Below are 12,544 nucleotides of genomic sequence, written 5' to 3' on the forward strand. Positions count from 1 at the left end.
ATTACACAACACAGAAAATATGTACTTAATCATAGAGTTTTTATAGCTATCTCCAATTAAACATGTAATTTATATTTATTGAAATTATACTTGGCAAGTTCGACTATAAACCTTTCCACTGTAATTCCAAACCATTAAATTCGCGAGATTTAATTCGAAAGAAATCAGCGATCATACGAACACGTTGTACTCGTGGTACCTAACCAGTTTACTTTCGATTTTATACTTTTCTAATTACATATATGTATGTATGTGTACGGGTTTTTCTTTTATTGAAGATGTAAATATCAACCATATGCAATGAGTACAGTGAGAATCGTTTTTTTAAGCACGATTTCATAGGGACCTTTACCAAAACGTAAATTGTGCCCTAATTAATTTTTGTCTTCAGGGTTTTACGTAATACCGTTAAAGAGCAACTTATATTTAGCGAATTTATGTATAAACATAGTAAAGCCTGTATTATTTCTCCAATCATTTAATAAGTTTAATTAAACCACGCAACATTCTGCTGTAACCTTATCAACTTTGAGTAAATGCGTCATAATAAACAATATCCGAAATATTTGCATCTAACCTCTGGACCCTAAAAGAGTGTCTGCCGTTTTCCGGTGCCTATTAACCACGACAATATAAAAACGTAATAAAAACTAACAGTAAAACATTTCGTACCGCCGAAACCGGTTGATCTAATGCAAGAATTATAAGACTTGTTGTGAATATTTTATAACATTTATTTCGGAACCAAATCGACGTAGAGTCCTTCAATAGCTTCCTTAAAAGACTGGCACTCGCTTGCCCTCCATCTTTGTGTGTCCATGGATGGCGGTTCCACTTAACATCAGATGACCCAGGTGCCTGTTAGCTTCCTGTTCTTTAAGAAACCTACTAATCAGTATACATTCTTTCCAAATAGATTGGCAAACAATACATTTGACCTTACAGCAATAAGTAACGCGTAAACGTAGGCGTTATATTGAAACATATATTATATATCTAAATGTTGTTGTGATATAAAAGATACCTATTGTTGGTGCCATGCCAATAGACAAATACAGTTTAATCTGCATAATTTAATAATAAAATAAAATAATCAAACAATTTTTTTGCTAAGCATATATAATAAAACATTACATAATACAGACAAAAATAATAAAAAAATGAATTGTCTTTCCCCTTGACAAGCAAACACGGCATGCTTTATACTTAGTAGATAATTAAACAGAATTACTACAAAGTATAAATATGTTATTCAATAGAAGAGGAGAAATGATAGAAAAACAAAGCAAAAAATTAAACATACCGGCCCTAGGGCCCTTCAAGGGCTTCAATTCCTAAAAGGCTAGCAAGGCACTTACGAACCTTGTACTTAAAAAATAAAACTCTACTGAGATTGGTTTGAAAGTTTATAATATAATAATAGTGTACCCTGGTAGAATGCTAGAGCGACCAAAAATGAACGAGCTTCTTAGGCAGCCTTGTAGGAACTTCCCGATTACGCCTACACAGTTACGGATTATTTATTTAACACTTAATAATTTTGATAAATAAGTTGGAGGACCATATAATGGCGGCCGTATCGCTTTCGAGCTATCCCTTCTAGACAACATTTGACAATAACTGAAACTTAAAGAAAAATTAGACAAAGCAGATATCAAGGACACATGAATTATGATTTCTAAATTATGTTACGGATGTGGAATAGTAATGTCCATACAGTAGAGGTTTAAAGGAAGATAGAGAAGGAGTTAAGCTGATAGAGACGGGAAAGGAATTCGACGAAGACCCGCAGGACATGCCAAGATAGGAATGGTAGAGATTCTTTATCACTTATTAATTCGCATATCAAGTTAAGTCAAAAATCATTTATTTATATAGGTAACACAATGTACACTTATGAACGTTAATACAAAAGAAATATACATTAAATGCTTCTAATTTTATATTTACTGCCAGTTCTCAAATCAAGGGCGTAGCACGTAAGAGAAGAACTGGAAATAAACTCTCCGCCACTCTTTTTAATCGCCAAGTAATATAAAAAAATATATATATATCGAGCAGCAATGTTGGCCTTGTAGCTTCAACGTGTGACTCTCATACTTAGAGTCGAAGGTTCGATCCCCGGCTATGCACCAATGTCTTTGTCAAGACTTTTTGTCTATGTGCGCATTCAAAACTCGCTCGTAAGATCCAGACCAGACCAGACCTAAACAGGTTGTAACGCAACTGGTATATAAAAAAAAACTTGACTAATGAAGACAAATTAGTTAGTTAGCTTAGTTCAAGAATATTAACAAAATATCTACATGACAAAAAATTATCTTTTAAAATAAAATTTTCCTGTATTTAGCTGATTCACGTTGTCGGACCGTACATAGTTGAGCTTTGGCGTCATTTTGGCCCTACTTTGACACACCATAGCCAGCAATAAGTAATTTATTGAACAATTCATATGATAGATGATATTCTACTTTGGTTGTATTAAATTCGTGTGGAATAAAATTCAGTCATAGGGATCGCGTTTGTCAAAAATGTTTGGCATACAGAAATTTTAGCGCTAAGTAGGACTCACCATTAGTTTTTGACGTGACTTTTTTATATAAAAAAGATGTTGTATTTACAACAGGGGAGGAACGTTATCGTCTCCTCGCCCCATCCTGGCCGGAGTCCCTCAGGGCTCGGTCCTCTCGCCCCTTCTGTTCACGCTGTATACCGGCGACATCCCAAGGGCTCCCAATGTGGAGCTAGCCCTCTACGCCGATGACACCGCTCTCTATACCACTCACAAAGATAGAGGTGTCATTGTGGACAGACTCCAGACCGCTACCACGTCGTTAGGCGAATGGTTTCGGAAATGGGGCTTCCAAATAAATACCGAGAAAAGTGTAGCAGTTCTCTTTGCCAGGGGCAACACCGGTGCTAGCTAGGGAAAAATTTCACCTTAAGACAGAGGTAACCCTATACGGGCAAGCCATCCCATGGCAAAAGTCCGTCAAATATCTAGAAGTCACGCTCGATAGCGGCATGTCTTTCCGTAAGCACGTAGGCGCCGTTCGCATGAAGGCCTATTTTGTCCTCTCTCGCCTTCATTTCCTCCTAAATAAAAGGAGTCACATGTCTCTCAGACACAAGCTGACCCTGTACAAGGCCTGCATCCGACCGTGCATGACATACGCTAGCGTAGTCTTTGCGCATTGTGCCCCCTCCCATATTCACCGGCTACAGGTGCTTCAGTCGCGATTCATGAGAATCGCGACCGGTGCGCCCTTCTATGTGAGAAACGTCGACCACGTCAATCTCCACCACGACCTGGAGCTCCCTACCATAGCCCAATGGATGAAGTTGGCGTCCGCACGCCACTTTGACAAGGCTTAACACCATCCCAATCCACTGGTGCGTAATAGCAATAACTATTACCCCTTCCCGACAAGAAAGGCTCGTAGGAGGCCCCGACACATACTAACGGATCCGGACGATCCAATTACCGTAGCGAACAATAAATTAAAAGCCGCCCGCGCGGCTATATAATATAATAATAAAAATAGCCAATCACAGATTAGGTTAAAAAACCGCCTTCACCGGGGAAGGCGAGGACCTTTACTTCGCACTTCGCTCACTCCAGTGAGCTTCCGTCCTGCCCTTCAGGCGATTGACCGCCCCGCGACGGCCCAAGCCGAGGTTCGAGTCTCACAGGAGACGCCCTTGCGCTAGCCGCGGGATAAAACGCCATTCTGGTCGAGCTACGCTCGCCAAAATAGCCCGAGCTGAGCTGTAAAGGCCCTTAAGGCCAACAGCGAGATTCCATTTAAAAAAAAAATACAACAGGGGGCAAACGGTCATCTTAGTTTAAGTTATACCGCCCATGGACATACACTTTTCCGTTGCCGTTCTTGAACGTTTCGTTGCGGTGTGCGGGGATAATTTTTTAATTAATTTTTATTTTAATCATTGAATATTAATATTTAGGACAATGATTGTCTACTTAAATAATTAAACTATTATTATTATTCTCACCACGGAAATACTTCACAAAGCATAATAACCAATTATCAATATACATATTTCCTTATGTATGTATATCCTGTTTTCTGTTCACAACATAATTTTCTATGCAAACCAATCCGATGTTTTCAGAACTATTGTGACTTAAGCCTCTATGAAAATAGGTTCAAGTTTTGTTTATATTACTATTGTATCATATTCTTGCAATAATTATTATTATTATGGTTAAACAACCGACATTTCAAGAAAGAGGACAGGAATGACAGTTATTTTTTTATTGAAATAAAAGCTTGCCAACACTGATACATTGGTTAAAGAACCACAATGTGACAAGCGCTTATAGGCAAACATGATATACACGAAGAGATAATGCAACTATTAAACAAAACAATTAAAATTACAAAAAGTAAACGAAAATCGATTTTAAAGTGTGAGGGAAGCACTATGGATATCCAGACCTAGCTCGTTTTAAATCAGAATGCAAAAGGAACATTCCGAAACGAGCCCTTCGGAAAGGAGGGACAAATGCCGGAAACGCACTCGCGAGCCCTCTGGCATTGAGAGTGTCCATGGGCGGCGGTATCACTTAACATCAGGTGAGCCTCCTGCCCGTTTGCCCCCTATTTTATATAAAAAAAATGGAATGATAGGATTCCTGGGGTGTCTAGAGGGTGTGCAATTGAAACGTTTGATAATAATAATTAAGCTTCATTTATTCCTTGAAAGATTCATCCATATTTACAAAAGATACACACATAAAATAATGATTTTCATTCAAATACCTCTTAAAGTGTATATACCTCGTCCAACTCCATCTCTCTCTACAGCATTTTTCTGCTAATCTTCACCAAATTCATTTATTCATTTAGGTAACACGATGTACAGTTATGAACGTCAATAAAGAAAGTAAATGCTTCTAATTTTACACTGACAGTTCTCAATTCAAGGGCGTAGAACGGAAGAGAAGAACTGGCAATAAACTCAGCCACTCTTTTTAATCGGCAAGTGTTTTGTTTTACAATATGTTTGTAAGGAGCTGCAACCATTACACCATATTCGACATGACATCTTAAATAATTGTTATTTAATAATAAAATAAATAAAAAACAAAGATTTGTCTCAGATTGTCAAAGAAGCCCGTCAAGAAGACGACCTATTTTTTCTTTTCCCTGGTGGCTCTTTCCACCTTGTTGATCCATCTGCCATTGTTCATGCAAGCGGTGTAGTGGGATAGTGCATATTTTTTATACTTCTGTACTTTTTATCGTGTCCTTTAGTTACACTACGTTCCATACCTCGTTGACAAGTTATTTTTTTGTTTGTGTTCCAGTCATACATCCATGGTTGACTATCCTTTAGTTACACTACGTTCCATACCTCGTTGACAAGTTATTTTTTTGTTTGTGTTCCCGTCATACATCCATGGTTGACTATCCTTTAGTTACACTACGTTCCATACCTCGTTGACAAGTTATTTTTTTGTTTGTGTTCCAGTCATACATCCATGGTTGACTATCCTTTAGTTACACTACGTTCCATACCTCGTTAACAAGTTATTTTTTTGTTTGTGTTCCAGTCATACATCCATGGTTGACTATCCTTTAGTTACACTACGTTCCATACCTCGTTGACAAGTTATTTTTTTTGTTTGTGTTCCAGTCATACATCCATGGTTGACTATCCTTTAGTTACACTACGTTCCATACCTCGTTGACAAGTTATTTTTTTGTTTGTGTTCCAGTCATACATCCATGGTTGACTATCCTAACAATGACATGGCGACATACATGTGCCTAAGGCATTCTTTAAGTATATTTGTATCTCTGTTCTACTTTATATGAAGCAAAGCAGTGTTAGCGTTTGCTTTAGCGTTAGACTCTCATTCTTGAGGACCTACGGTTTTTCTATATACGGATGTAACAGTGAAGAAAATAATCGTGAGAAAATCCTTTTAGAAAATGTCAATGGCGTGTCAGATACAGTAGGCTCATCACCTATGTGTCTATTAAAAAACGATTGATCACGAAATTGATAAAGAAATCTGAGGCATCGACCTTAAACAGTTAGTTAGCACCTGTGCGGTTCGGTGGCGAAAATGTCTAAGTGATACCTCGATACAAGTGTATACGACCTTTTTGGACACCTTTGGAAACGAGAATATTAATTAACAATTTATGAGTGTGGAAAAAACTAAAGGGATCAATATTGACTACTTGAAGCCGATGTGCGTTGACAAAATGTAAGCAACATTTTGTTTATACTTCTAAATTATTACCCAAAATATATGTGTTACTTAACTATTGTTAGGATGCATGACTCGATGCTGGTTTTTTTTGTTGAGGAACAATTATGATTAGTCATCGTTTATATTAAATTTTCTGTCGTGGTTTATTGACCCTTAAAACACTTGATTCTGTTTGTATTGTATTTGCTATGATCTTAAAGTAATTATCTTCAAGTCTCTTAACGTCTCTCTACACGGGCTGCACTTTTAATAAAATATGATATATGAATAAATATGTGTCTACATCATTTTCGACTATATCCCCAAAATACAAAACATTTTAATGCAGTACATGGCTGAAAAATGTATTAATATATCGGGATTATTTCTGCAACAGTACTTATAACTTAAAGAAACAAACACAAACGAATATAGCGCTACTCGAACGAATCGTGGCAAACTTCACGTAGCATGTAATGGAGACATACTTTGGCCAGACAGAAATACTATGGCTGAGAAATATTGTAGTATTTTCGATTACAAACTAACATTTCATTGCGACTAAACATTCATCGGACATATAAAAAATATTTGGCAATATATATCCCGGCCATACTAAAAATATTACCGAGTATTGCATAGTCTAGCCATAAATGAGGGTTGATGCTACCAGCTACACCCTTGCCGCTATACATTCTCATAAAAAAATCGCTCAAGAGCCCCTTTATAAAAGACATATACATGTATATAAATGTATTCTATAAAAACTATATACAGGTCGTCCCAAAAGTCGACGTCAAGTCGAAATTTTCTCATAGGTAATGCCACACCAGTTATCAGAAAAAAAATAAGTCATGTATTTTTGAAGTTATGGATATTTTTTTGTTATTCCAGAAAATGCACACCATGTGACAGTTTTTTCATTCCTGTTGTTACAAACATTTACTTTTTGCCAATTTTTTTTCTCTTACGTCATCCCGAATAACGCTTTATGTAACCTATGATCCTAAACCCTGTGCCGATCACTCCAACTTGTAGGAAAATTAATTTTTCGCACTAGTTCAACTCATCGTCCTGAAAAAAAATGTACTACTCCAGTTTGGCAAGCAGCTTTAAAAGTTAGCGCATTTAATAAGGATTCTAACGTGGTATAACACTTACTGCATTATTCCTAGATCGGATCGGTTTAAAAATTTCTCTGGAATCACAAAAAACGATTCTAGTGTACCCAAAGCGTTCCTAATAACCACAGCGTGGTTTAAATAAGATGGCGTAAAGTGTGAGCGAGACAATTGTCCTTCAAGAAGTGTCATACAGAAGGCTGATCACCTGTCTATGAATTAAGCTGAGAACTATACGGTTGTAGGTTACATAAATAAAATCCTTTTATATTAAATGCTAAAATGCTCTTGTTTCAGATCAATCATCACAATGAACAAATTAGAATTTAAAAAACTACTAACACAGTTCTTCATGGCTATGCCTTTGGTGAGTGATTTCGCATTGTAGTTAGTTATAGTTTCAATTTGTGTTTTATTTTAGGTATATCGGCTATATTAGCTTCTTGCTTTTGTGTTTTGTCAATGTTTGTAATTTTCTGTTCTAGACGTAATAAGCTTTTATAAAAATTACAAAACCAAATGTATGTATTAACAAAGAATTGCCACGAACGGCCTACCCTATTGGTGTGTGTTGGCGTGTGTGTGTGAGAGAGTATGTGCGACGATTAGTATATTCATTTGTATATGATTTTTATAGGAGACATTTGTTTTATTAAAAAATGAAAATTAATCATTATACTGGGTTATAAAATGTTATGTTACATTATACGAGAAAAGTTTTTTTTTGTGTTAACCAAGAACAGAGTAATACGAAGGACTATAAATATAATGTTTGAACTCCCATAACTAATGGAGCACGGGGCAGAGCTGTGATAAATATTTTTTAAGACAATTGCTACTGCAGAGGCGTTAAATGAGATGACAGCTCATGGAAGCGGTCAGCCCTTTCCTGGGTACAATTTAGTGTCGAGGCTTGATTACCATGAGTATTGGATTAACATACAAGATTCATAGTCAGGTCTGGATAAATCCTAAAATCTTGGTTATTTAAAAGTAAATAAGTCTACTAACTTGAATTGTTAATTACGTCTGTCTTTTAAATCATTATTATTTATATTTTTTATATATTAAAATAAACAGATATTTTCTCTACAATAAAGTTCACAAAAGAGAGCGACGTCATGAATTACAATCTAGCCTATACAATAATTACGGCTAATAAGTAATATTGTGTTACTTATTGTTGATTTAATTTTCCACAATACTAGTGAATAGCTTAAACTAAGGTAATATTCATTGACAGTCTAAGTGTTCTATAATGTTTTGACACTATGTTCATGTTGCCGAAAAACCACATTCGCACTAATATTCACTACACTAGGTTTATCAACTCATAGGTTTAGTTCTCTTTAGGCGTCTTGTTCCTGTTGTGACAAGAAGTTGGATTGCCAGCATTCACATGGCTATGTAGTCTGTGCAAGTGAGTTAAGGCAAACCGTTTCGCCGTAGATATTAAAACAGTTATAAACAAGAGTTTAAGAATTGTTACGTTGTCGGCGTTTCGAGTAATTCTCAGCGCGAGCAATTCGTTCGCTTCGTTCTATTGCTCGTGAAACGACTTTTATCCGTAGAGTTGTGTATCAGTGTAATCCCTCCTATTGTTCCCCCATAAATTAAGTAATTGTAGGCTGTGCTAGTGCTTATTTTAAGTCCGCCTATAGCATCGCTTACAAGTTACCTTACACGTTTGTTATTTTCAGATTTCAATAGTAAATAATGTACTAAAATGGAGTATAGGAGAAGTAAAACTTAGGATAAGGACAAATCTTACTCTGCATCTCTACGAGCAATACTTAAAGTGAGTCTTTTGTTTTTTGTTCAAAGTATAGATACCGGCAAACATCTTGAACAAATGTCCTTGTGTGAAGCGAATTTTAGGTATCCCTGGGAGGGGGGCGGTGGTGCGCGGCGGCGGGAGAGTGACGAGTCGATCGCGTGTTTTAAATCAGTTGATTGTTTACGTCCCGCGCTGCGCAAAGTTTCCCCCACTCCCTTGTTTAATGCTCAAGAAGTTTGCCGGTATCTGTAATAGGCATGGACCAAGTAGAATGGATACTCGAGAAAAGATATTACCTGGTTTTTCTAGATATTTTTGTGTGGAAATTTTTACAGCTTTTGCAGAGACGCTACGCTAGTGAGAGTTAAAATCGAGACAGCGTAATACGTGGCTCGTATGTCAATCGCCAATATGTTATTAGTTGTATTACATACGGAAGTCATACTTACCGCTTAGTTTCGTATAAGGTCTTTCTTAGGTTTTTCAAGGCATTTTCTTAGTATTCATTTATGGTACTAACTTTGTAACACTTTGTACTGTACTTTCCTTCTTTATAAGTAGGCGAATATTTTAAATTGACAAATGTATGTAGTAGAGGTCAAAATATTAAAGTGTGCCTGGATCTTGTTAATCAGTTGATATGTATTGATAATACTCCTTAAGCCTCAAATATATTTTGTCCATATCACTCTTTGCAACGAAGTAAAAGAGACAAAACACTCTCCTCACAAAGACGTAATTTATGTAATTATGTAGGTGGAAATTGTTTTATTGTATTTATCTTATAATCAGTTGATATCATTTGATAAACTTTTCGATTTATTATTTTGTTTTTTGTTACATACAATACTTGTATCATGCAAATATGTACATTTAAATAATGTAATATATAATATACTTATTAGTTTAGGTTACGGTCTACGTAATGTCCAGTAATGTCACAGTTTATAAAAAATGTTTTTGCTATAGTTGATAAATCCCGACTAACTTGAGGGATGACCAAAAGATAGTTCTAGTACCTGTTGGGTGACGGAGAGGATGTACACATTGAATTTCGTTTGGTTTTCATTGGTCAAACACACACAAATTCTTCATTCTTCTGTCTCACAAATTCTTTTAAGAAATGATATTTGGGAACAAAATTATAAACGTAATTTTAATTCCGTGCGAGCACGTCATTTCTTATAAAAAGATAGTGCTAGAATATTTCTCGGATAATTTATGAATACGTCAAACTGTTTTGATTGGATAAAGTTGACCTTGGAATTATGCTCCTCAGTAAATAAGCCAAAATATAAAGAAAACGGTGAAAAGAAGAGCATTTTCCCTTGCCATTTTCTTAGCAGACACGACCGCCTCTTAAATATCCAGTCTAGAATATGTCTGCTAAACTCTGCATGCGTAAAATGAAAGGTAGTGAAAGAATTCTACTTATATCTTTGACTAGAGCACAGATAGAAATGAAAGTTGATTAAAATTAACATTATAAAGCGCATAGCATTATAAAAATATATAAATGTAATGGACGTTATATACAAAAATAATAACGTAAGGGTTACAGGAGACAAACATTACATAAAGCCCGGCAATACACTTGCGAGCTTTCTGCCAATGTATCCACGGCGGTATCACTTGACATCAGATGACAAGCCCGTTTGCTTCCTGTCATATAAACAAAAGAAGACCGTAGGTGACTGTATGTCATAATAATAATGTGATGAAGAGCGAACCGATTCCTTGATGGCCGGCAACCCCCTCGCGAGCCCTCTGGCATTGAGTGTCCATGGGCGGCGGTATGCTGCACTTAACTGATGATATATAATGATTTAATAAAGCTGCCTTTTATTACTGATTACTTAATATGTATAGTTTTATTATTTTGTAGTTAATTAATGAACTTAGTATATCTTGAATCTACATTGAAACAATCACGCAATTACGTTATTTTCTCAAGAGTCAGCGTTATTTGAATTTGTTTCCTAATAATACTTGTGTAGAACACATTAAATAGCTCTATTATATATGATTTTATAGACAGAAAATGAAAGGAGGTTTACTTTCGATGAGAAACTTTTTTGTGCATGCATAGCCTAGTCTGTGGACTGAGTCATGAGAATGAGACATTGCGTTACATTGTGATTGGATTTTTTTCATTGTGTCTATATTTTGTCTGTCTAATTCAAATATAAAACACATATTTCTCAACATTTTGTCATGAAAAATACACAAAAACTGCTGTGGTTTCGTCTAAACAATTAATGTACATAATTAATATACAAGATTCATTTATATTCATCGTAACCTATTTGAACTGGAAATATTTGCATTTTACTGTTAAGGTTTCAATAATCAGGGTACATTGACTTGTTTTTTTTATTTTTCACGCCATCTATCATTTTTTTACTGGACTGGTACTAAAAAATTAAGAAATATATGTTCCGGATTGGGCTAGTTGTTCCCTATTAAAATTTAGTAAGAGATCAGATGACTGATGTATTCTCCGGTCTTATTCATTGGCAAACCTTACATACTTCGATCATCATCACACATAAGAAAGGCTAATCTTTTGGGTCCATCTTTGGATGTAGGAAACGCTTAAACAGGGAGATCATGAGTGGAATCGTGACTGTTGGCGGAAGATAGTTCGTGAACTCCATCCAAACAGCAGGGTTGCCGACCTGCTGTCTAAGTGGAGCACCGTGATCTAAAATACTTTTCAGGCACATACAGTATTAGCCATTCCATAACTAGGTCCATGCAACCCCTAAAAACATACAGTGCGAAGTAGATTGACGCGCTCTCCGTATTTCAAGTACGTGGTTGTAAACATCGTGAGGAAACTGGCATCTCTGGCATAACGGCTTGTATCAGGTCCAGAAAGCTGATTACCTACTTATAAAAGTAGGTGTCATCCTTCGCCAAGACCTAAAAGTATATAGATGTAACACCACTTGATTGTTATTTCAGCAATTTCCCAACTATCGGCTCCTTATTATTTATTTTCTTTTTCAGAGGATTCACATACTACAGAGTAACAAACTTGGATAATAGAATATCAAACGCTGATCAACTCCTCACAACTGATATTGAGAAGTTCTGTGATACTGTTATAGACCTATACAGTTATATTAGTAAACCCCTACTGGATATATCTATTTATCTGTATAGGTTAACAGTGAATTTGGGACCCTCGGTAAGTAAAAGAAAGTATTTCATTTTTAATTACACGTAAGAGAGCAGACTTCAATGCTTCTACATGGTTTATAGGACAACATATTAACTGTCACGAATTGCGTAAAACATCACTTTCAACCATATTTATAGAGCGACCCACGAAGCAGCCAAAAAGTCACTGTGAAATTATAATCTAGTTTTATAACACTATAATTTTTCATTCCGCTAATAAACGAATCTTTTGTT

General features: G+C 35.9%; 1 protein-coding gene across 1 annotated transcript in view; it reads left to right on the top strand.

Annotated features, from left to right (window-relative positions):
• The window catches only part of LOC123714230 (ATP-binding cassette sub-family D member 3), a 32,219-nt gene that overhangs the window by 1,199 nt on the left and 18,476 nt on the right, over positions 1–12,544 (top strand). Inside the window, exons 3-5 of the mRNA XM_045668425.1 lie at positions 7,645–7,714; positions 9,048–9,145; positions 12,137–12,317. Coding sequence (XP_045524381.1) covers positions 7,645–7,714; positions 9,048–9,145; positions 12,137–12,317 — 349 coding nt within the window. The remainder of the gene's footprint in view (positions 1–7,644; positions 7,715–9,047; positions 9,146–12,136; positions 12,318–12,544) is intronic.

Source organism: Pieris brassicae, chromosome 9 (genome assembly GCF_905147105.1).
Source record: "Pieris brassicae chromosome 9, ilPieBrab1.1, whole genome shotgun sequence".
Taxonomy (NCBI): Eukaryota; Metazoa; Arthropoda; class Insecta; order Lepidoptera; family Pieridae; genus Pieris; species Pieris brassicae.